Source organism: Acomys minous (assembly GCF_964271855.1).
Source record: "Acomys minous genome assembly, chromosome: 16".
Classification (NCBI taxonomy): Eukaryota; Metazoa; Chordata; class Mammalia; order Rodentia; family Muridae; genus Acomys; species Acomys minous.
The window spans coordinates 93,517,061-93,542,843 of record NC_140498.1 but is presented as its reverse complement, the minus strand read 5'-3'; the positions used below and the strand labels follow the sequence as shown (position 1 = coordinate 93,542,843).

The 25,783-nt window shown below is 47.3% G+C and overlaps 1 protein-coding gene across 2 annotated transcripts in view; it reads left to right on the top strand.

Moving 5' to 3' along the window:
• Positions 1-25,783, top strand: part of SPPL3 (signal peptide peptidase like 3) — a 73,529-nt gene that overhangs the window by 45,535 nt on the left and 2,211 nt on the right. For both annotated transcript variants that reach the window (XM_084762216.1, XM_084762217.1), the window contains exons 3-10: positions 1,975-2,063; positions 10,597-10,716; positions 11,294-11,372; positions 13,246-13,358; positions 17,742-17,848; positions 18,236-18,399; positions 24,344-24,543; positions 25,242-25,351. In XM_084762216.1, coding sequence (XP_084618342.1) covers positions 1,975-2,063; positions 10,597-10,716; positions 11,294-11,372; positions 13,246-13,358; positions 17,742-17,848; positions 18,236-18,399; positions 24,344-24,543; positions 25,242-25,351 — 982 coding nt within the window. The remainder of the gene's footprint in view (positions 1-1,974; positions 2,064-10,596; positions 10,717-11,293; positions 11,373-13,245; positions 13,359-17,741; positions 17,849-18,235; positions 18,400-24,343; positions 24,544-25,241; positions 25,352-25,783) is intronic.

Genomic DNA, 25,783 nt, shown 5'->3' with positions numbered 1-25,783 from the left:
ACACCCATAGGGAAGAGGTGTGTGTGTGTGTGTGTTGGCTGCAGATGTGTTCTCCTGCGCTGCATTGCTAGCTTAGACCTCCTGTGCCCTGAGGTGATTAGCTCTCTCATGAGACACTGAAAATCACCACATGTGTCACCATAGAAGAGAATTCATTTTAAATTTTGTGTGCAGGTTTTTAAGTGTTGTTGTTGTTGTTGTTGTTGTTGTTGTTGTTGTTGTTGTTGTTGTTGTTTTATAGACCTAATGAGAAGTAAGAAGTGACAGTTTGCCCGGCAGCCAGTCTTTGTAGCAGCCCTTTAGGACCAGCTGGCAGGGCAGCTAAATTAGTCTTCTGTTTCCTGCCCAGCATCTGATAGCTCTAAATAGAGACCCCAAATGTCTACAAGCAAGTGACTGTTAGGATTAGAAAACTGAATAGGGTAGATTTGTTTATTATTACTATTGGTCTCTGTGTGTGTGTGTGTGTGTGTGTGTGTGTGTACACACACACACATATAACTTGCAGGAACCAGTTCTGTCATTCTACCACGTGAGGTCCAGGAGTTAAATCCAGGTAACTGTAGTTGCAGCAAACTTAACCTGCTAAGTCATCTCACTGGGGCTCCTAAATGCTTATTCATATAATAAAAGGACTCTAAATTCCATGAAATAAAAACTGGTAGGTAAAAATAAAACCGAACCCACAATACAGCTGAAAATAGCAGTGTCCCCCATTCAATAATGGAACAAAACAAGTAGGAAGAAAATGGACAGCATGTTGTGGTTTTGATAATGTTGTATGTGCCCATGTGTGTATGGTCCAGAGGACTGGTGTCTCCTCAGTCTGACCCCCACTGAACCTCGAGATCATCAATTGGACTAGACTGGGCTGACCAATAAGCTTCCGCATTGCCTGCTTCTGAGACACTTTCCCCTCCCCCAGTACTGAGCTACAGATGTGTGCCACACACACTGCTTTCCACATGGGCTCTAGATACAAAGTCAGGCTTGCACAGCAGTGCTGACTGAGCACTTGTCATTTGTGAGATGCCTCCGCAACAAGATGTGTTCTTGAACATACAGTAAGATATTTGCTAGTGTTGGACATAGCAAAAGACATGAAACCTTAGACTATACAACACATGATCTGTACTCTATATTAGCTCAGGCAGCCATAGCAAAATACATTGATGGCTTAGACAACAGAAATTCCACTTTCTCAGCATTCTGGAGGCTGGAACCCCAAAATCAGACGTGTGGTTGGACTGTCCGCCAGACTCAGTGACTCCAGTCATGTCAGCCCTCAGTGGGGTAGCTTCTAGCCTCCCAAAACTTGACTCTTACCGTTCTTGACCAGTTACAGGGTTTGTGAGTGTTCTCTCTGTCGTGTAAGTGGCCTTTGTTTGTTTACTTTCAGTAGTGTTGTTTGAAGCACAGATGTTCTCACCTGCTTTTTGCTGCTGTCCTTAGAGCGTCCTCCGTGTACCCTCTCTAAAAGCTGTTGTGTGGATGTAAAAGTCCCAGACTGTGCTTGCTCTTTACCCAGAATTTCTCCTTCTAGATTTTTAATCGCAAGAAAGTAATGAGGAGACTCTGGAAGGTTGAAGTGCACTGGAGTGCGTTATTGGGTGTCAGGAAGGCTCTTGAACTAACACTAGAGGATTGTAGACTGTCTTCAGTCTAACAGAGGGGCCATCCAAAAAAACAAAGCAAAACAGCTGCATATGGTGGCGCACGCCTTTAATCCCAGCACTTGGGAGACAGAGGCAGGTGGATTGCTGTGAGTTCGAGGCCAGCCTGGTCTACAAAGTGAGTCCAGGACAGCCAAGGCTACACAGAGAAACCCTGTCTCCAAAAAACAACAAACAAACCAACCAGAGGCGCCATTCTTTCCCTCCTAGTAGCAGCATTTTAGAGCACTGACTCTTGGCTGCCTTGCTGCCTCCTCTCTTAAGCAAAACTGAAACTTTCCTGTTAAATTCTTTCCCACAGGTCTCTTAACATGGACTTTGAAAACCAGGATAAGGAGAAAGACAGCAACAGCTCTTCTGGCTCTTTCAACGGCAACAGCACCAATAACAGTAAGGCGTGTTACAAAAGACCTTTCCTCCTGTGTGCTTCATTTTAGTCACAGCCGCCATGTGCTCACCCCAGCTGACCACTCTGCACCTCCAGTTGCTGCTCATTTAATGGCTTTATGTCTGATAGAGCAATAAGACCCAGTCTGTATGCTGCCATCTGTTAGATTTGTATGTTCTAAAGCTGAACTTCCTGATCGCTTACGTAGAAGAAGCTTGAGCCTTGCACAGAGACCTGCCTGCCTCTGCCTCCCAGGGGGGCCACCACCGCTGACTGGGGCCCAGGGAGACAGCCTAGTCATGCTCGCCGTGCAAGCATGGGTTCTGAGCTCAGACCCAGCAGCCATGTAACAACCTAGGCATGGTGGCTGTGCCTGTGATCCAAGTGGTGGGGGACACAGTGAAAGCCCCTCTCGGGTTTGCTGGCCAGGCAGCGTGGCCTACTCTGTCAGCTATAACTTGACTGAGAGACCCTGCCTCAAAAAATAAGTTGGAAAATATAGAGAAGACACCCAGAATAAACTTCTGACATGAGCATAGGTGTAATGTACTTGACATACAAATGTGCATACTGTATACATACACCATATTCATAAAATGCAGTGCTAATACATGCTGTGATGCAAATGAACTCGCTCCGTGCTAAGTAAAGGAGCCACGCACAGCTACTTCCTGTGTGAGTCCCCAACCAGCAAATGTGCGCGGACAGACGTGGGCCTGGAGCTGTGGCTAAGAAGTAAGAAGAGATGGTGTATGTGTAGATGTGAGCAGTAGACTCGTTCATTGCATGTATGATGTGCTGGCTGTGAATCACAGCACCACCAGTCAGAAGGCGTGAGCATTGTAACACTTACGCCCAGAGTTCCAATTCCCAGCAACCACTTGATGGCTCACAACCATCTATAGTGAGATCTGGTGCCTTCTTGTAGGGGCCAGGCACAGAATATTGTATACATAATAAATGAATCTTTAAAAGAAAGAAAGAAAGAAAGAAAAAGGAATCAGGAAAGCAAACTGAACTTTCTGAAATCACACTGGGCAGCCACCAGGATCACTCAGGATGAAGCCCTAGCCACACCTAATGTGCATATAGACAGAGTGAGCATTGCAAGTCATTGTGGACACGGTTTGGCATTATCTACTGATGTCTACCTCTCAGACCCAGCAGTGTACTTTAGGGTGTGTGTTTGTGGGCATAAGCAGGTGAACGACGCCAATATTAGAGTTAAAAAGGTGAAGCAGGAACCCTGAGGAACCTGTGGTCTGAGTCAGCCTAACTTACCAGATAATAGCGATGAAACAGTTCTGGGGGAAGCAGCAAAGCAGGTCTGTGCATGACTCAGAGGATATGGCCTGCCGCCCTCCCCCGGCCACTGCCCAGGAGCTCTGGGCCCTGAGGCCTTCCCACACACGCGGTGTCCGCTGCATCTGCTTATGGTACACTGTGGTGTGGGAGAGACAGCTGTTAGGAATCCTTTGCCTCTTGGAGGACAGGGAGCATGGTGTGGTGGCCACCCCAGGAGTAGGTAGAGGAATGGCAGACCAGGCTTGGAGGGCAGGTCCTAGAGGCAGCCTCTCTATGGCTGTCCAGCTCCCTGCCCTCACTCTGAAAGGTGTGCTTTGTTTTTCCTTTATTGTCTGCCAACTTTGAATGCTCTTAGTACCCAGGCGTACATTCTCCTTGAGGAGCACACGAGCTGCCAGTGTTGCTGTGGTTAGGATTAGCGGGAGTTTGGGAAGAAACATCGCCCGCTAACAAAGAGACAACTGTAACATCAGTACTTCACAACTAAGGAAGGAAAATAGCAGCTTTGAGGCCAGCCAGGGCTAGGCTAGCCTTGGCCTCAGTGTGATAATCTATCTCAAAATAGTAATAATGATATTAATGGGCTGGAGAGATGGCTCAGTGGTTAAGAGCACTTAGAGGGCCAGGTTTTATAATAGCCAAAAATTTAGAAAAAAACCTAAATGTCTATCATAGAATGGAAAAAAAGTAAACATTTCATACAGGAAGTCATAGGATAGAGCCGCATGAAATATCCTTTTCTTTCTTTCTTTTCTTTTTGTTTGTTTGCTTGGTTTTGGTTTTTCAAGACAGGGTTTCCCTGTGTTAGCCCTGGCTGTCCTGGACTTGCTTTGTAGACCAGGCTGGCCTCGAACTCATAGCGATCCGCCCGCCTCTGCCTCCCTTGTGCTGGGATTAAAGGTATGTGCCACCACTGCCCGGTGAACGAAATATTCTTATAAAATACTATTGAGCGAAAAAGGCTAGACACACATTATTTAATGTATGAAAAGTTCTAAAACCAGGCACAGTAAGCCATGTCTTAGTGCGCCTGTGTAAGTGAGACACCTACAGAGTCAGGGTTGGAGGCACTGGGTACCTGAGGAGCGAGATCTCCAGCTTGACGCCATCCCGGGCTTTCACAGTAAGACCCTGTTCTTTAAGAAAAAAGTCAAAATCCAATCATAAAATGATTGGAAAGAAAGTTGTAAGAAGCTGAAATTTCCATCCAGACCATCTCTGACCATCCAAGTTTAATTCTAATTCCTGGGTCTGCCCCAAGAGGCATGTAGATAGCCCACCCTCCCTCCTTCCCTTCCTCCCATCTCTCTCTCTCTCTCTCTCTCTCTCTCTCTCTCTCTCTCTCTCTCTCTCTCTCTCTCTCTCTCGACTGGCTAGGAACTTTCTATGTAGACCAGTCTGGCCTCCACCTCATGAGATCACCTGCCTTTGTTCTCAGCATGAGCACTAAAGGTGTGTGCCACCATGCCCAGCCCAGTCCTTCATTTAATTAGATAAAGAAAAAAGGCCATGTAAATGCCATTGCCTGATTTTAGTCCTTGCACGGCCTCCACAGACAGACATGACGGCTGGTAAGGGAGTGAGGACAAGACAGACATAGAAAGGAAACTGGGGCTGAGGTCGTGGCTGCTGCATGGCTGGGTCAGGGAGGCAGGTGCAGCTGGTCTCAGCAGGACTGGTCTGTTGGAGAGCGGTCTCCACACTCTGGACTCCCAGGGAAGGCGTTGCCGTGTCTCTGACCCTCAGCAGAGTTGCTGCTTTCCCATGGGTTTGGAGTATTAGGACCCTTGGCGTTGTCAGCTCATGTCTCAACACTTGTGATCAGGGCTTCCTCTGCTCCCCACATCTTGTAGCCCTGAACTGTGATAACTGGTGGATTTACACAGTTTAGATTCCCCCCATTTAGACTGCAAAGCCTGTAAGTACTAGAACTTTCTCGTAATCTCTCCCATTGTGTAGTCTGATTGGTAGATATTTAATCAAAAGATACAAAGCAAGCCAGGAGGTGGTGTTGCACACATGTAATCCCAGCACTTTGAGAGGCAGAGGCAAGTGGATCTCTATGAGTTTGTGGCCAGCCTGATCTACAGAGAGGACAGCCAAGGCTATACAGAGAAAACCCTATCTTGAAAACACAGACAGAAGATACAAAGTCAGCAATTTACGTTGGTTTCTCGGTATAATCTGTTCCATAACCAGGTGTATATTTTGCCTGTGGCTATGTTCACTCATAGTACTGTGTTCTGGGCATGGTGGTTCACTTTAGAGATAGAGACAAGAAGGTAAGAAGTTAAAGGTCACTCTCATGACTGCAGGCCAGCCTGGTCTACAAAGCAAGTCCCTGTCTCGAAAAACCAAAAAGGGGGGGCTGGAGAGATGGCTCAGTGGTTAAGAGCACCACCTGCTCTTCTAAAGGTCCTGAGTTCAATTCCCAGCAACCACATGGTGGCTCACAACCATCTATAATGTAGTCTGATACCCTCTTCTGCAGATAAAGCACTCATATTCACATATTCAATAAATAAAATAAATAAATCTTAAAAAAAAAAAACAAAAGGGATGAGGGTGGGGTTGCAAAGTCATTTATTTTCAAAAGTATTGTTTTCTTTCTTTCTCTTTTTTCTTTGTTTTGTTGTTGTTGTTGTTGTTGTTGTTGTTGTTGTTTTCAAGACAGGGTTTCTTTGTGTAGCCTTGGCTGTCCTCACTCTGTAGACCAGGCTGGCCTCGAACTCATGGAACTCAGAGATCTGCCTGCCTCGGCCTCCGGAGTGCTGGGATTAAAGGCCTGTGCCACCAGGCCTGCCTTTGTTTTCTTGTTTGAAGTCTGCACTTCTCACTAGCTCTTTGAACTACTCAGGGGAAGGTGTTTTCGTGGAGCTCTGTCCTGTAGATGCACACACTCAGGGTCGTGTGTGGCAACTGTAGCTAAAAGCAGTTTCCTGTATTGTATCTTTGTCACCTTACCTTGGTCACTTTTCCAAAAAAAAATAAAAAATAAAAATTAAAAAATAAAAAAAATATATATATATATATACATATACACATATATATACACACACACACGCACACACACATTCCTGAGTAAATCATTTGGCTTATCTACCTAACCCCTAAGAAGCAGTTTTGATTTGGAGAAATATTTAATGTCTTATTGGCCCTAAATAATTCTTGGAGTAAACAAATTTAGATTATGACAAGAGCTTTTTGTTTTTTGTTTTTACTTTGTTTTAAGAGAGGACCAGTTGTACATGGTGGTGCATATCTGTAATTCTAGCACTCAAGAGGCAGAGGCAGGTGAAGCTCTGATTTCGAGGCTAGCCTGGTCTACAAAGTGAGTCCAGGACAGAGTTTCTCTGTGTAGCCTTGGCTGTCCTGGACTTGCTTTGTAGATGACCAGGCTGGCCTGGAACTTGTTTGTTCTTTTAAAAATGTATTACTTTCTGGGTAGTGGCGCATGCCTTTAATCCCAGCACTGGGGAAGCAGGGGTGGCCTGATCTCTGGAGTTTGAGGTCAGCCTGGTCATAAAGTGAGTCCCAGGACAGCCACAGCAGTTACTACACAGAGAAACTCTGTCTTGAAAAGAAAAAAGAAAAAAAATATATATATATAAACTTTCCTTTTTCCTCAGTACATGTGTGCATAGATATGGGAGTATCTCTTCTACCATGCTTGTCCTGGGGGCTAGAATTCAGGGCATCGGGCTTGGCCCTAGTGCCTTTGCCCAACTATGAACTCTTTCTCCAGTCTCAGGCCTAGCTGTGAGAACAAGGGTATGTGTGTAAATGTAACATTTCTTTATTTTAAAAATTATGGGCCTGGCGTGGTGGCGCACACCTTTAATCCCAGCACTCGGGAGGCAGAGGCAGGTGGATCACTGTGACTTCGAGGCCAGCCTGGTCTACAAAGTGAGTTCAGGACAGCCAAGGCTACACAGAGAAACCCTGTCTTGGAGAAAAAATGTGTGCTGGGCTTGGTGGCGCATGCTGGTAATGCACTCGGGAGGCAGAGGCAAGCGGATCTCTTGAGTTTGAGGCCAGCCTGGTCTACAGAGTGAGTTCCAGGACAGCCAGGACTGTCACACAGAGAAACGCTTGTCTCGAAAAACCAAAAATTGTGTCCATGTGTGTAGGTGAGGGTATGGACATAAGAGTGCAGGGTTCACAGAGGCCAGAAGAGGGCGTCCCATCCCCTGGAACAGTCGATACAGGCAGTTGTAAGCTGCCTTGTACGGTAACTATGAACTGAGCTCAAGTCCTTTGCAAGAATGGTGTGTGTGCTCTTAACCACTGAGAGACTGCCTCAGCCTTCTTTTCAGCCCTTTATGCCTAGGTTTCGACTTGATTGTGTAGTTTACTTGTAGCCTTAACACAGACTTTCACTTTCAGTATGCCACTGTAATTGATTGTGTGGCAGTTTCCCTATGACATCTCAGGAGGGTTAGTTACGTAGACAGCATGTAGAGCACGGGGTAGTAGGGTCTCTTTCACCCAGTGGTCATCAGGTCTGGGCAGTCCCTTCTCTGCAAGTAATCTATTCACAGTTCTCAGCTCCCAGTACGAAATCAGCATTCTTGTACAGACTTAGCTAGACCTAACTCTAGAGATTTCCCTTTAACCATCTAAGTGGTGTGTAACAATCTCTCCAGACCTGGCAAGACGGGTCTGTGGGTAAAGACACTTGCTGCCAAGTCTGACAACCTGAGTGCAAGCCCTGAGTCCCACCTGGTAGGGAGAAGCACCTCCCACAAGTTGTCCTCCGACCTCCACGTTTGCCAGAGCACACCCACCTACAAGCACACAAAATAAATAATAAATATATAAGTGATTGTAACTCTAAATAATGAAAAATTTTCTAGGTGATTCCAGTGGGCAACTAGAAATTAAGAACGCTGAGATACATCCTGCTCTGTCCCAGGGATTTCCCTATTAATCTCCTATTCTAGTACCTTAAAATTCCACAGACAAAAAAGGGGGGGCCAGCTGGAGAGATGTCTCAGGGGTTAAGAGTGCTCTTCCAGAGGTCCTGAGTTCAATTCACAGCAACACACGGTGGCTCACAACCATCTGTAATGTGATCTGGTGCCCTCTTCTGGCTTGCAGGTGTACATGCAGGCAGAGCACTGTATACATAATAATAAGTAAATCTTTTAAAAACATTTTTTTTTTCACAGACAAGCCCTCTCCAAAAATTGCTGGGCAATGGTGGTTGATACTCAGCTTTTAATCTCAGCACTCAGGAAGCAGAGACAGGTGGATGTCTGTGAGTTTGAGGCCAGCCTGGTCTACAAAGTGAATTCCAGGTTAGCCAAGGCTACAAAGAAAACCTTGTCTCAAAAAACAAACCAAAAAAAATCATAAATAATAACTTTCCTTTTTGGCTGTTATTTATCACTCTCCTCACTAAGATGACTAAAGCCTATTAAATCCACTGACCAAAATTCTGTTTAATTATATCTATAGGAATGTTTTTGTTTATGAGTATGTGCATATTAGTGCAGAGGCCCTCAGAGGCCAGGAGGAGGATACTGGATCCTCGGCCTGGGATGACAGGTGGCTGTGGGTGCCTACTGAGTTTCCTGGCTGCTCAAACGAGTCTTCTAGAAGAGCAGTTCGTGTTCTTAACCAAAGAGCCATCTCTCTAGCAGCAAGAGTGTTGTTTTATGTGTGTAAATGTGTTTGCCTACATGTATATATTTGAATCATGGGCTTTACCTTATGTCCAAGGAAGCCAAAAGAGTATGCCAGATCCCCTGGAACTGGAGTGTCCGACCGTTGTGAGCTCCCTATGGGTTCTGGGAACTGACTTGGGTCCTCTGCAAAAGCAGCAAGTACTCTGAATTGTTGAGCCATCTTCCGGCCCAGAATTACCTGTCAATGCCTGTATGTAGGCGTGCGTGCACATGTGTATAAAGCTGGAGCACCACGTGATGGCGCACACCTTTAATCTCAGCACTCGGGAGGCAGAGGCAGGCGGATCGCTGTGAGTTCGAGGCCAGCCTGGTCTACAAAGTGAGTCCTGGACAGCCAAGGCTACACAGAGAAACAAAAACAAAAAACAAAAACAAAACCACCTCACATGTCACCGCACCTCCTTTAGGATGAAGCCGCCTCAGCCCTGAGTGCATCAGTCAGGCTCTACTGACTGGTTGGTTAGCCACCCCCAGCCCTCCTGTCTCTTGCTCACTGGTGCTAGCCCAGAGTTTCCTACATGGGTTTCGGGAATTAAGCTCCATCCAGTACTGGTGCTTCCAAAACCAATGCTTTACCAACTGAGCTGTCCCCAGCTCCAGGAAATGAATCTTCTCGATTAGACTTAAACCACCTCTTTGAGACATCTGTACACCAGCCCACAAATATGCTTCACTAGACTAACCTGATTCCTTCCTTTCTTTTGTTTCGTTTTGTTTTGTTTGTCCAGACAGGGTTTCTCTGTGTAATGGAGCCATGGCTGTCACTTTGTAGACCAGGCTGGTCTTGATCTCACAGAGATCCACTTGCCTCTGCCTCCCAAGCACTGGGATTAAAGGTGTGTGCCACCATGTCCAGCTAGCTAATCTGAACTTTTATTACTTTAATATTCTTTCCCTTGAGGATTTTGTTGTATCTGGATTTTGAATCAGGGCTTGGCAGGGGTTGGAGGGGTGAACATCCTGTCTAGGTTGGGTTACAGAAGGTGAAGAGGTTTCCTACTCTAATTGAAAGCCCTAGGGCCTGGAGTCCACACATTACACAGCGAGCCCAAGAACCATGTATGGTGGCTGGAGAGGTTCAATTCCCAGCAACTACCTATAGTGAGATCTAATGCCCAATTCTGGCATGCAGGCAGAACACTATAAACAAACAAAAAAAAAAAACTTTAAAAAACAAAAACATGTGTGTTTAGTGATTACTGTGTAAAATGCACGGGCAGAGCCCAGGGGAGCCAGGCTCCTGGGAGGACACGGATGGCAGCTGTAGGATGTGGATACAGATTGCAGTCGTTACATGTCTAGAAACTGATGCCCAGTTCCAGTTCACTGGTCGTAAGTTTGTCAGGCACTTGGAAAGGCAGCTCAGCAGTTCTTCCAGAGTACCTGAGTTAACTCTCAGCACCCACACGGTACTCACAACTGTCAGGGGACCCGGCTCGTTGGGCAGTTCTGTTTGTGCAGTGGTTTATGAAGGGGGTGGTGCGTGGACGTCTTGCCTGTTATGAAATAAGGGTTAATGTGCCATGTTTTCCCTCTTCAGGTATCCAGACAATTGACTCCACCCAGGCTCTGTTCCTTCCCATTGGAGCATCCGTCTCTCTCCTAGTAATGTTCTTCTTCTTTGACTCAGTTCAAGTAGTTTTCACGATATGTACAGCAGGTAATGGAGCCTCACATCTTATTACTGTTCAAAAATTACCAGGTTGTGCCTTCATTATTCTGTTAACCACAGTCTGGAAGAAAGGCAAGGATCGGAAAGCTCAGAAGCTTTAGTGACACCAAATGGTTGTGACTTGTTTCTGGCAGGAACTCCAAAGGTCTTGTAGGTTCCGTGGCCATTAGCATCCTCACCAGTGTGTCTGCGGATGCAGATGCCGACAGGTGATTAAGCACTGACTGTCAGCACAGAGCGAGGGTGGGGGTAGGGAGAAGAACAGCTAGATGACCTTAGGAGCTCGTGCTCTGTGATGAGGGGACAAGGGAACACATCCTGCCCTCACTTCAGACCGCGTGCTAGGTTTTTTTTTTACTGGTTGTTCACACAGTAGTGAAAAACTTTGTGGGCAAACGGCTCAGTGCCACACACTGCACGAGGTCCCTGAGTCCCAGCTCTAGCACAAGCAGAAAAATGGATAAAGGTCAAGAAAAATATGTTAGAAAACTATTTTCTAAAAGTTATGTCATTTTTCCTGTAATAGGCAAAGAAAAAAAATTAAATGAAACTTTTTTCCCCCTAGTTCTTGCAACAATAGCTTTTGCTTTTCTTCTTCTCCCGATGTGCCAGTATTTAACAAGACCCTGCTCACCTCAGAACAAGTAAGTACTAAGGACCTTTTCTCTCAGTTATAAGAGTGATGAGTATTGGCTGGAAGACACAATCAGCCAGAGCCTAGGGTGAGATAGTTGGATGCCCCTTTTAAAACATCAAGATAAGCCGGCTGCAGTGGCACACAACTTTAATCCCAGCACTTGGGCGGCAGAAGCAGGTAGATCTCTTGAGTTCAAGGCCAGCCTGGTCTACAAAGCAAGTCTAGGACAGCCCGGGATACACAAAGAAACCTTGTCTCAAAAAACAAACAAACCTGCAAGACGATGTCCCCTTTTATACTTTTCATGGCACAGGAAATAGAAACAAGCCCTTCAAGTGGGGTCAGTGTCATCTATTCCTTGCTTTGCTGGAACTCAGACTCCTTGTTGTTGGTGTCTGCTGACCTGCATATCCTGCCAACCCTGGCTTGACTTGGTGTGTCACTCACACCTCCACCTTCAGGAGCCAGTGCTGATGGCGACACAGGCTATGCTGGTGGGAACAGTGCTGGGGACTAATCACTTGTGGCAGCTGGCTTTCCAGAAATTAGTGGGAGCCAAGTAGATTCCCCATCTTAACAATATTATTTCATCATTGCTAAATGAATGCAGTCTGTTCCTTTTCTTCATTTTATTTTCTCTTAAGAATAGTATTTTTGGGGGCTGGAGAGGTGGCTCAGAGGTTAAGAGCACCGTCTGTTCTTCCAGAGGTCCCGAGTTCAATTCCCAGCAACCACATGGTGGCTCACAGCCATCTGTAATGAAATCCAGTGCCTTCTTGTGGCAGGAAGGTGCACGTGCGGGCAGAACACTGTATGAATAATAAATAAATCTTAAAAAAAAAAAAAAAAGAATAGTATTTTTGTGGGTGTGGTGGCGCATGCCTCAGAAGGCAGAGGCAGGCGGATCGCTGTGAGTTTGAGGCCAGCCTGGTCTACAAGGAGTCCAGGACAGCCAGGGCTACACAGAGAAACCCTGTATCAAAAAAAAAAAAAAAAAAGTGAGAGAGAATAGGAGTTTTCGTGCATAAATTATAATAAAAAATACTTTAAGTCTTTTTTTAAAAGAAAAAAAAAAGGTTTTTCTTGTTTTCAATCTCCCGGAGACCAATTTTGTTACATTAAACTTTTTTAAGCACCCATGTTGATAATTTTGGGGTTTTGTTTTGGTTTTTCGAGACAGGGTTTCTCTGTGCGGCCTTGGCTGTCATGGACCCGCTTTATAGACCAGGCTGGCCTCGAACTCACAGAGATCTGCCCACCTCTGCCTCCCAAGTGCTGGGATTAAAGGCGTGCGCCACCTCTGACCGGCCCATGTTGATAATTTAGTATTTAACACAAAACAAAAAACACACACACACAGGCTGGGCACGGTGGCACACACCTTTAATCCCAGCACTTGAGAAGGCAGAAGCGGGCGGATCTCTGTGAGTTCGAGGCCAGCCAGGGCTACACAGAGAAACTCTGTCTCAAACAAACAAACAAACAAACAAAAAATACAGTCGGGCCAGTGCAGTCATTGAGTGGGTAAAATGCTTGTCTAGCCAGCCTCATGGCCTGAGCTTGGTCCTCTGAATCCACAGTGGAAGGACAAGGACAGATTGACTTGACAGAGTTGTCACCTGACCTCCACATGTACACGCACAGTAAATAAAATGTAAACTCTCAAAATGAACTGTATTACCAAATGAGAGGTGAAAAATAATTTCTGAGTTTTTCATAGATAGCTCCAGTGAGGCTTGGATTTCTTAGCTTCCCAGGTAATTAGGTATTGCTTGCTGCTTTGACTCAGCCATTGTGAGCTCTGACCATGAAGAGCCGTGGGGACATTTGGTCACTGAACGCAGCGTGATCTTCAGAAAAACCACATGTGTGTTTTCCAGAATCTCCTTCGGTTGCTGTGGACGCTTCACAGCTGCTGAGCTACTGTCCTTCTCGCTGTCTGTTATGCTCGTCCTCATCTGGGTCCTCACTGGACACTGGCTTCTCATGGACGGTGAGTGACGCCAGGGCAGTAACTGCGCCTCAAATATTTTCATGGGTCACAGCCTCAATGCAGGCCGCGGACCCATGTTACTGAACCCCCAGCTTTGACAGTGTGCACCAGTGCTGCAGCACTGTGTGCCTTCACCAGAAGCCTTGGTCCTGAGAACGCAGCCTGCCCTGCTAGAACTCCTCTGCTCACACTGATGAGCCTGGTGTTAGAACTGCAGTGGGGTTGTTTTGTTTTGTTGGGTGTTTTGTCTGTCATTGGCATCGTCCGTCCGTCCCCCCAGGCAGAGTCTCTCTGTGTAGCCCTGGCTGTCCTGGATACACTTTGTAGACCAGGCTGGCCCCGAATTCACAGAGATCTGCCTGCCTCTGCCTCCCGAGTGCTGGGATTAAAGGCGTGCACCACCACAGCTGGTTAGTTTTTATTTTAAAAAGTAATTGACCAAATTTTGGGTTTGAATTAGGATAGAATGTCCAACAATTTCTAAAATGGTCCTAAGCATACTTGTAGGGTTGCTCTTTTTTTTTTTTTTTTAAGATTTACTTTTAATTATTATGTATACAGTACTCTGTCTGCATGTACACCTGCAGGTCAGAAGAGGGCATGAGATCACATAGATGGTTGTGAGCCACCATGTGGTTGCTGGGAATTGAACTCATGACCTCTGGAACAGCAGCCAGTGCCCTTAACCTCTGAGCCATCGCTCCAGCCCACTTGTGGAGTTTTGTATTGCATATTTATGCAAAGCACAGTTCTTGGCATTGAAAGCTGTCTACTCTGAGAAATAGTAAAGGTGCCTTTGTGGACATATTATTCAGCCAAAATTTGAAAAAATTCTCTATTTAGCATGCAGATTTTTTGTGTGTCTAATAGTAAATTTTAAGTTTATAATGTATTATCAGTGAATGTTTGCTTCATATGCCAATTATGTATGCCTGTTTCCAGGGTCACATAAAAATTAGTTGAGCAAAAGGAAGCAACCAGTGAAGCGATGTAAATCTATTGTACACCAAGTCATCACAGACACTCAGTCCTAGGCCGTTCATGCCCCTGAGTCTATGCACCAGCAGCCGCAGCCTCTTCTGCCACAGCCCTGGCATCTGCAGGTGGCGTCTGACTTCCTCCACTTGGCAGAGTGTTCGAAAGGGCACACAGCCGTAGCCACTCACTAGTCCTTCCTCTAGAACACTGCTGTTGCTCGGTCATAACAATTTCCCCCATTTTTGCTTATAACAGAAGTTTTTGTGTAGATAATTCCTTATATAAGTGGAAATAAATATTACATATGTGATATATAAAACAAATATCAGGCTAGAAAGTCCGCTCCCTGGTTAGCCGCGCTTCCTGTTCCTGAAGAGGCCCTGAGTTCGGTTCTCAGCACCTGCACAGGTAGCAGCAGCAGCTGCCGGCTCCCACCCTTCTGACTCTGCAGGCACTTGCACCCCTGTGGCCTACACTCATGTTCAGTGATATCTTGTACTGTGCTCTTTTTTAAGTAGCCATAAGTGTGTGCCTGTATCGTCATATAAAGAAACACCTAGCCCTTGTCAATAGCTCCAGAGCATTCTGAAGCATGTGCACTTTTTAAAAAAGATTTATTTATTTATTATGCATACAGTGCTCTGGCTGCATGTGCACTCACAGGCCAGAAGAGGGCATCGGATCACATTATAGATGGGTGTGAGCCACCCTTTGGTTTTTCCGAGTCAGGGTTTCTCTGTGTAGCCTTCCCTGTCCTGGACTCACTTTCACTGATCCCGCCTGCCTCTGCCTCCCTGAGTACTAGGATTAAAGGCGTGTACCAGCACACCCGGCTTGAGAATGTATTTTCTACATAAAAAAATTTAATATATAGAAAAAGTCTTAGTGTGTGTCATGGTGCATGCTTCTAATCCTAGCAGAGAGAGGCAGGCAGGTCTGTGAGTTCAAGGCCAGCCAGAGCTGCATAGTGAGGCCCTGACTCAAAAACAGAGGGTGTGAGAGAGATGTGTGAGCAGATAGGAGCACATGCTGCTCCTCCAGAGGACCTGAAGCACTCCCAAAATAGCTCCAGCTCCAGGAGGCCCGAGGCACTCTTCTGGTCTCCACAGGCATGCACACTCAGCTCCACACGTATACACACGCACAAGGTTGAGAGGAAAGAGTCTCTTTAAAACATGCTGGGGGGCTGGAGAGATGGCTCAGTGGTTAAGAGCACTGTCCGCTCTTCCAGAGGTCCTGAGTTCAATTCCCACCAACCACATGGTGGCCCAAAACCATCTATAATGTGATCTAATATACATTTTATACCTAATAAATAAATAATTTTAAACTATTTAAAAAATAAAATAAGGGGCTGGAGAGATGGCTCAGAGGTTAAGAGCACCACCTGCTCTTCCAGAGGTCCTGAGTTCAATTCCCAGCCACCACATGGTGGCCCAAAACCATCTATAATGTGATCTGATGTCCTCTTCTGCAGATAAAGCACTCATATACAATAAATAAATCTTTAAAAAATAAAATAAATAAAACATGCTGGAAGGATGTTTAAACAGTAATATTAGGATAGGATGGATGGGTAGATAGAACTATAATTATAAGCAATATAATTACTGCTTCTGGGGAGGAGTTTGAGACAAGAGTCTCTGTGTGTAGCCTTGGCTGTCCTAGAACTATTTGTAGACCAGGCTGGCCTAAAACTCACAGATTCACCTGCCTCTGCCTCCCCAAGTGCTAGGATTAAAGGGCGTGCGCCACCACTGCCCAGATCAATTAATTGCTTTTATACTGCAAGAATTGGAAAGGTAAGAAGGCAGCTCTGCTGTCGTTGGGAGAGAGGCTTGCTGTGCAGTGCACGGTGGCCCCAGCCTTGTTGGGGTCTGCCTGTGTGCTGCAGCATGGCCGTGTCTCCTACAATTCTTTGGAGCAGCCGAATTTATGGAGAACTTCTCCGCTTACTATGCCTTTTTGCCCAGGAAATTTTTATGCAACCTAGGCTATAAGTGTATAAAAGTGGCATACAACCAAACACCGATAAATAATAAATATATTGCAGGCATAGTGGCACACACCTTTAATCTCACCATGCAGGAAGTGGGTGTATCTCTGAATTAGAGGCTAGCCTGATGTACGTAGAGTTCTAGGACAGCTGGGACTACATAGAAAGGCCCTGTCCCAAAAGAAATAATTCTTTGATAGACATAACTTACTAAAGACAAAGTGGACATCCGTGCCCACAGGGCAGGAGGTGCTGTTAGCACAGGGCGTTTCCCAGGACAAGGCCTATTTATTTATTGCACTCCGCTCTGATATTTAAAACAAGAACAGAATCATGCAGAGTAAGGAAATGGATGGGCTTCTTCACTGTGGCCAAACAAGAAGCAACAGCAGCTCTTGGCCGAGTGTCCATGTAAGGCGAGGAGAGCAGCCTTGGTGTCTTGAGTTTAAAGCTCCCCGGTGCCAAGAATGCTCTTGCCTGCAGTCACAGTGCAGACTGGCAGGAGGTGTCTGCGGCCGTGCCAGAACTGCTGGGCAGTGATGGTCCTGTGAGGGCAGGAAGCTTCATGTACAGCAAAGGTGCTGGAGCGCACAGGGCACAGGGCCTGGGTTTCAGGCATGGGCACACGCCATCACAGCCCGAGCAGTACGCAGTGCACGCGTGCCAACATATGGTGGTACGGAGGTGAGCGCTTCTGGAGGGCCTCAGAGTTGTCACATTTGGATTTTAATTCAGATTTGACAGTTGTGTTTTAGGAACCCTTACTAGTGACTAATTTTTTTGTTAAATAGTTTGAGAAACTGGCTCTAAGAGGACCTTTAGGTCAGAGAACTGGGAGGAAGGCAGAGGCGGAGGGCGGTTGGCAAATGCTATGTTAAGATTAAAATGTTGCAAATATTACATCGATGGATTGATGGGCAAATGGAATAAAGAGAATGATGAATTTCTGAAATGCTGTCTAAAGGAAAGAAGGGCAGTGGCTCGGAATAAAGGGTCCCCCTCCCCCCCTTTTGTTGTTTTTGAGACAGGGTCTCTCTGTGTAGCCCTGGATGTCCTGGACTCAACTTTGTAGACCAGGCTGGCCTGGAACTCACAGCAATCCTCCTGCCTCTGCATCCTGAGTGCTGGGATTAAAGGCGTGCGCCACCACGCCTGGCACCCCTCTTTCTTTTTTTAAAGACAGGGTCTCACTCTATAGACTAGGCTGGCCTCGAACTCAGAGAGATCTGCCCGCCTCTGCCCTCCTGAGTGCTGGGATGAAGGCGTGTGCCGCTATGGCTGCCTGAGTTGGAAATAGACTCTGCCTGTGGGGGCTCTTCTACCTGTAGCTAAGCAGCTCCAGGCAGAGCTCATGGGAGGAGGCCGACCCTGCCAACACTTGACTGGTCCTGTGCTTTCCCTGCCCCCAGCTCTGGCCATGGGTCTCTGTGTCGCCATGATCGCCTTCGTCCGCCTGCCTAGCCTCAAGGTGTCCTGCCTGCTTCTCTCAGGGCTTCTCATCTACGACGTCTTCTGGGTGAGTGTCTGCCTCCCTAGAAGCCCTGCTCTCCTCTGGGTTCAGGTGCTGCAGAGAGATGTCTAGATACCCAAAGCCTGGCGCACCCACTGTCTCGGGGACTCCCTCTGCTGGGCTACAGGTATTAGCCATGGACAAGCAGCTGTGTGACGCAGTAGGTGGTGTGTGGCGGGGTGGGACAGGCAGCAGGCTGGTGAGGGTTCTTGCATGGAACCGTTCTGCTGAGCAGGGGGCATCTGTGTGTGTGCAGAGACTCAGCAACCTGTAGGCAGGCACAGACTCCCTTCCTCTGCAGACATGCCGGCAAAGAGCCCGTAGGACAGAGTAGGCTGCAGGCTAATACGGGCGGCTTGCAGCTCCTGACCTATCGTCCGTTCATCTTGACAGGTGTTTTTCTCAGCCTACATCTTCAATAGCAATGTCATGGTGAAAGTGGCCACACAGCCAGCTGACAATCCCCTCGATGTTCTGTCCCGGAAGCTCCACCTGGGACCCAACGTGGGACGTGATGTTCCTCGCCTGTCTTTGCCTGGAAAGTTGGTCTTCCCAAGGTAGGACTGGCCTGTGAGTCCCCATCCCACAATGATGAAACTTCCGCCTCCTTGTGTGTCTGGTCCTAACCTAAAAAGGACCATCATCCCAGACCTGTGTAGATGAGGGAGAACAGCAGCCTTCTGTTCCATCATGCCACCCTTACACGTGTGCATATCATGGATTTGCATTGGTCTGCTATTTTCCTTAGTCCCCTCCTATTTTTATACACACTGATCTAGATTGCGTTTTAACAGTCACACTTAGCTCTTCTTGATGACTGAGTAAAGCTCCGTGTTGTGTGTGTATACACATACACACCTCACATTTCCTCGTCTACTAGTGAGCGTGTGGAGTGAATCCACATCCTAACTGTTGTGACTGTTGCGGCAATAAACATGGTACCTATGCTGCCTGGGAGCACTGTAGCCAGATCGTGTGGTAGTTCTGCTTTTGGGTGTTTGACGTGGCCTTGTATACTGACTCCCATGTTGCCTGGCCTACATGACATTCCCACCAGCAGTGTGTGGTTGGCCAAGAACACGGGGATCCACTGCCAAGTGCTAGGAATGAGGGTGTGTCCACCAGACCTGCCTTTGTGGTCTTGACAGTAGCTGTTTTGATTGTGGTGAAAAGTAGAATCACACTGTGGTTTCGTTTTATATTCCCTGTGTCTTGTTCAAGTAATTATTAGTCATTTACACCTCTGAGAAGTTTGTTCATTTTCCTATACATCTATTAGTTAATTTGTTTTAATTTTTTGACTTGTTTATATGTTCTAGTTATGAGTCCTGAGGGGAGGCTTTCTGCCTTCTGGAGGCTGTCTGTTCACTCTACTGTCTCCTTTGTTCTGGGAAGTTGGTTTTTTGTTTTGTTTTGTTTGTTTTGTTTTGTTTTGTTTTTTGTTGTTGTTGTTTTGTTTTTGTTTTTCGAGACAGGGTCTCTCTGTGTTAGCCTTGGCTGTCCTGGACTCACTTTGTAGACCAGGCTGGCCTCGAACTCACAGCGATCCACCTGCCTCTGCCTCCCGAGTGCTGGGATTAAAGGCGTGCGCCACCACGCCCGGCTTTGTTCTGGGAAGTTTTTTTAAGATTTATTTATTACTATGTATACAGTGCTCTGCCTGCTGCACACCAGAAGAGGGCATTAGATCATATTACAGATGGTTGTGAGCCACCATGTGGTTGCTGGGAATTGAATTCAGGACCTTTGGAAGAACAGGAGGCGCTCTTAACCACTGAGCCATTGCTCTATCCCTGTTCTGTGAAGTTTTTAATGCAGTTCTGTTTGTCAACTCTTGATGTTACCTGGGCTGTTGACGTCATCACAGAAAACCCCTGCTTCTGTGTGTATTTGGAGATGTGTTCCCTTCCTATTTTAAAGTTTCAGGTCTTAGGGTTTTGTTTTGTTTTGTTTTGTTTTGTTAAATATATTTTATTTGTGTGAGTGTTTTGCCTGCAGGCATCTCTGTGCACAGCATGTCTGCCTGGTGCCCTTGTAAGCCAAAAGAGGGCATCAGATCCCCTGGAACTGGACAGATGGTTGTGAGCTGTTGTGTGGCTTCTGGGACTCAAAGCTAGGTCCTCTAGCAGAGAAGAGCAGCCAGTGCTTTTAACCACTAGCCCGTAAATTAATTTTGAGCTAGTTTTTATGTAGATGACAGATAAGAGATTATCTTAGTTAGGGTTTTTATGGCTGTGAGGACACACCATGACTACAGCAGCTCTTACAAAGGAATCCAGTCAGTTGGGGCCTGTCACAGTTGAGAGGCTTAGTCACCCATTGTCAGCATGGCGGGAAGCATGGTGGCACACAGGTACACATGGTGCTGGAGAGGGAGCTGAGAGTTGTACATCGGGACTGGCAGGCAGCAGGACGCAACAGCCACACAGGCCTGTCTGCAGCGTTGAGACCTCAGAGCCCACCTCCAGTGACACACATTGTCCAACAAGGCCATGTGTCCTAATGTCCTCTCCATATGAGTGTTGTAGCCCAAAAATAGCCACACAAACACCTAGACTGTAGTCTGAGTCAGACATTGGATGGTTTATTAAACCCATCGCCCCAAGACTGACCATGGTCAGGGACACAGTAGACTTGAGAGCCAAGTGAAAACCAAGAGCAGACAACGAGGGGTCAGTAACACATTGTCAGCTGACTTTTAAGCTGAATGGTCCCAAGTGAGGTGAGTGAGGTAGAGATTAGGGCCTTCCAGAGCGCAGCCAGTGCACAACGGGAGTTACACAGCATTGAGTCATAGTGAAGCATAAGGCTAACTTGACCGACTTGGCAGGGTCTGTTAGTGTCAGCTGTGAATAGCTACTTCTAGCGAGCAGAGTTAAAGATTTTTAAACTTAATTTCCCCTTATGAACAAAAATGGATACTGAATTGCTTCAGCTATGCTACAAGGAGCAGGCCCTAATATGACCAAGCATTCAAACACATAACTCTGTGGGGCCATTTTTATTCAGATCACAGCAGGGACCTGGCTTCATTATTCTATACCTAGACATCCAGCCTTCCCAGACCATTGTAGGAAAAGCTGTCTTGCTGTCCAGGGTGTGGTTTTGGCACCCTTGTCAAAAATCAGGTGGGGGCGGGGCTAATAGCTCAACAGTAGACTTCTTGCACAGCATGTCCAAGGCCCTAGACCCCATCTCTAGCACCAGAGTCGGGTCGAGTCCATCGGGGGTCTGTGCTGTGACTAGTGCAGTGTGAGCTGGTCTGTGTGCTGTGACAGTGCAGTGTGAGCTGGTCTGTGTGCTGTGACTAATGCAGTGTGAGCTGCTCTGCGTGCTGTGACTAGTGCAGTGTGAGCTGGTCTGTGTGCTGTGACTAGTGCTGTGACAGTGCAGTGTGAGCTGCTCTGCGTGCTGTGACAGTGCCGTGTGAGCTGGTCTTGGCCAGCATTCCTGGTGTCTAACACTGCACGGCTGTTTAGGGCCTTTGTGTTTCTACGTGTATATAGCGTTGTCTTTTCAGTTTCTGCCAAGACTGTTAGAATTTTTGTGGTGATCATTAAATCTGAAGACAGTTGGGGTGTAATGTTTTCACAGTGAGTGTGGAAGGTCTTTCCATTGCTAACATCTTCATCATGAAGATCTTTCCACCTTTCTGGTTGAGTTAATTTCTAGATTTAACTCTTGATTTTGTTTGTAGTACCAGGGAATTGCACGTAAGGCTTCCCTAATCGAGCACCTTTTCTTTTATTGCCTGGGATTTTTTTCTTAGTGTAATCACTATTGGTCTATAGAAAAGCTATTGCTGGCCAGGCAGGCTGCTCTACAGAGTGAGAGGAGGAGTAGTATTTTTTATTTCTCCCTGCCTTATAGCTCTGAGTCGAACCATTCCTAGGTCCTTGGAATAAAACTAGCCTAGTCATGGGTGCTGAGTGCAGTTGCAGGGCTGAGTGATCAGCTTCGCCCGTGGCTCTGACTGCGTTGTGATGTCTTCTCTGGTTTTGGCATTGGATGTGGTGATTGTGGCAGTGTCCTTCCCTGGCAGGGTCGTGTGACAGCTGGGATGGCTGATATGTGTGGTCCCGACTGCTAACTTGAGCCTTGTTGCTCTATTACAGCCTTAGGGTTTTTTTGTTTTTTGTTGTTGTTGTTGTTGTTTTGTTTGTTTGTTTGTTTGTTTTGATTTTTCGAGACAAGGTCTCTTTGTGTAGCCTTGGCTGTCCTGGACTCACTTTGTAGACCAGGCTGGCCTCGAAACTTACAGCGATCCACCAGCCTCTTCCTCCCGAGTGCTGGGATTAAAGGCATGCGCCACCATGCCCGGCCTACCTTGGTTTAATTTTGACGGCTTGTATATATATCTAGGAATTTACCCATTCCACCTTGGTTTTGTAGTTTGGAGAATATAAAATTTTAAAGGATCCATTGTAAGAGCTACCATTTTTCTCTCCAGTTTGATTAATTTGCATCTGTTGGTTTAGTTTACTTATGGTAAGTCTTTGGAGACACTAACAGCTGTAAACTTAACTTAGAGCTGCCTCTGCCGTGTCCAGAGAGCTCTGAAATGTTGGTTTTAGTTTCTTGAGGGATGACTGACAGCCAAGACTGTTGTTCAGTCCCCGTGCCTTTGTGTAGTGCATGGCCTTGTCCCACAGCCTGTGTGGAGGTGTGTGTGCTGCCTGGACGTCTCTGGTGGTGGAGATTTAGGGTGTGGCTTCTTCTGAAACAGAGTACTACCACCGTCACCCCAGAGGGGACCCTCCCTCCCAGCAGGCCTCCCTCTAATGGCTTCACTACCTTGAAAAACAGCCGCCAGCTGGGCCCAAGTACTCAGACACAGGCTGTGGGGCATTTCTTACTCAAACAGAGCACAGGCTCTGTCATCTTTCTTGCTTATTCATCTCTGGTTCTATTCCCATAGGATTCTTTCATAGTGCTTGTTTGGTTTGGGTTTTTTATTTATTTGTTTTTTTTCTGAGACAGGGTTTCTCTGTGTAGCCTTGACTATCCTGGACTCACTTTGTAGACCAGGCTGGCCTCGAACTCACAGCAATCCACCTGCCTCTGCCTCCCTCTCTCAGAATTCTATAAGGCTTTATCACCTAAATTATAATGTGGTTGTCTTTTTCTTAAAATTTTACAGGCTACTGAAAAGAATGTGTATTCCACAGCTATTGGTAGAATACTCACTAGGCATGTAATGGTTGGGGTCAGATTGCCTATATTTTTAGATCTGTGGGTCACAACCCCTTGGCACTGAACGACCCCTTCACAAGGGCCGCCTAAGACTATTGGAGAACACCAGTATTTACATTATGATGTATAATAGTGTCAAAACTAGTTATGAGGTAGCAATGAACTAATTTTGTGTTTGGGGTTCACCACACCATGAGCTAGACTAGAGGGTCACGTTAGGCAGGTGAGAACCACTGTTTTAGAGTCTCCCAAGTTCGTTCCAGGCCAGAGGAGTCTGTTTTGGAGAACTAGGAAGCAAACATGACCCAACATGTCCCAGCAGCAATGGGGCCGCAGAAAGCCAGAGCTCCACTGGGATAGATCCTGGGATCCTCAGCAGAGGGCAGGGCTGCCATGAGCCGCCTAGATGAGCACGTCTAAAGCCAGACTCCAGACTCCCTCACACAGCAGTCCCCAGACTGTGCATGGGGCTGTGGCTTGTTTTCAGGCCTTCAGAGTAGCTCACTCTCAGCTCTAACCCCTCAGGGAGCGAAGAGTGGCAGAGTGAAGTCTGAGGAAGTGCTGTGATGCCAAGGCTTGTGGCACCGTGTAGATAAGACCTGGTGCTGTCCCCTCCCTTCCTGAGTTGGCACAGGTTCCTATTTTCACTGGAGACAGTGTAGGAGGCCGGAGTGTGAATGTTGCTCCACCAGCTACTGGCTCAGCTCAGACCCAGCGTTAGGCCCCACTCCTCTAGCACAAGACCTTTAAGGAGCAGCGCCAGGTGGGCACAGAATCAACCACCACGTCCCCTGTGCTCTTACCAAGAAAAGCTTAGTTGAGGCAGGTGGACAGGGTGACGCTGAGGAACAGCTGTTGAGAAAACGGCTGTGGTGTTCCGGCCCTGTGTAATAATCTTTGCTGTGCTAATCCCACCTTTGCCTAAGTGACCAGTCTGTTAGTCTCCTGTCTGTATAAATTGTTCAAAGTATAACTTGGGCCCAGGAGCCAAAAGAGAGTTAAGGATGACAGCATATGTGGGGTGCGCAAGCCTGTGACGTGTGTGCCTCGTAACATGTATTCGTGGCCAGCTTCTCCTTGGACGTTAGCCGTGAAGAGTGATTTCACTGGGAGAGCAGGTTGCTGCAGCGTGCTGATAGGTCTTGTTTGTACTGTCAGGAGAGAGAGTGTCACAGGTGGTGACACTCCCATAAGAGGCGCCTGTGTATGTGTCAGCCCAGCAGCCACCTTGGAGATTACTGATGCCAGTGCATCAGAAGGCATAGAGGCAGTGGAGCGCCGCCTCCCTAACAGGTGCTGTTGTTTCAGCTCCACTGGAAGTCACTTCTCTATGCTGGGCATCGGGGACATCGTGATGCCCGGGCTCCTGCTATGCTTTGTCCTCCGCTATGACAACTACAAGAAGCAAGCCAGTGGCGACTCGTGTGGGGCCCCCGGCCCCGCCAACATCTCTGGGCGCATGCAGAAGGTCTCCTACTTCCACTGCACCCTCATCGGGTACTTCGTAGGTAAGAACGGCCAGCGCGACAGCTGCCAGGCCCCTCCATCCCTTCTCCGATGCTTCCAGAAAAGCAGTCACGCTGGTTGCTGTTTAGATAACAAAGAGGAATCCTTGAGCTGACGTGGGCTCCATGTGTTGGAGGCTCATATCTGAGAAACTTGGAAAAAAAAACATGGCCAGTTCTCAGTCCAACACACACCACACGCTGTGGGTCTAGGCACGGATCAGCTGTTTGTGTTTTACTCCCACTGGCTCTAGTGCGGCCATCACCTCAGAATCTTCCAGGCTGGTGCTTCTCCAGACAAACCACAAACAGGAAACACAGTTGTGCTAGGAAGAAACAGGAGTAGTGTTCACCTCCCCCCTTTCCTGGTGCCACAGAGTGTAAGTGTAAAAAGCACTTGGCCTTTACTAACCTGCATGCACGTGAGCTCCTGTCCGTCTGTAGGCCCTGGGGGTCAGGCAGGCGGTATCCACCCACCAGGCAGGTCAGGAGGCTGACAGGCGAGATGCTCAGGCACCACTGTGCAGCCTTGTGAAGTATTTCAGGGCTGTCACCACAGCTCAGGAGTCAGTCCTGGGTCTCAGGGGTGCCTTCCTGGTCTCCGTTTCCCTCACAGTTCTACTGTTAACTGTGCCACAGCCAGGTGACAAGGGGCTGTCTCCTCTCTTGGACACTCACACTCACCAGTGTTTCTCTCCTAGGTCTGCTCACTGCGACTGTGGCGTCTCGTATCCACCGAGCTGCCCAGCCTGCCCTCCTCTACTTGGTGCCATTTACCTTGCTGCCCCTCCTCACCATGGCCTACTTGAAGGTGAGGGCAGCTGCTGACAGGCCACCAGGGGTTAGCTACACTGCCGAGACTCCTGCTTTATTACAGCAGTGTCCTAGGGCCACACAACCCCTGTCACTGTCAGTGCTCAGAAGACTGAGGCAGGAGAATTGAGAGCTCAGGGCCAGCCTGGGCAGCTTACAAGCTCCTGTATAGAAGCCAACACTTGAAAAGGCCTGGACCTGAAGCTCAGTGGGGCCCAGGATTCAGTCTCCATTACCCAGGTGACAGCAGGGCCCTATTGGGCTGGAAACATGGCTCAGTGGGTCAAGTCCCTGCTGGTCTTGGTTCCCAGTACCCATGTGGCAGCTCATAACTATCTGCATGTAACTCCGGTTCCAGAGGCTCCGTGGGCACCAGACACACACGTGCTGAACATAGACACATACAGTCAAAATACACAAAATCTAAGTA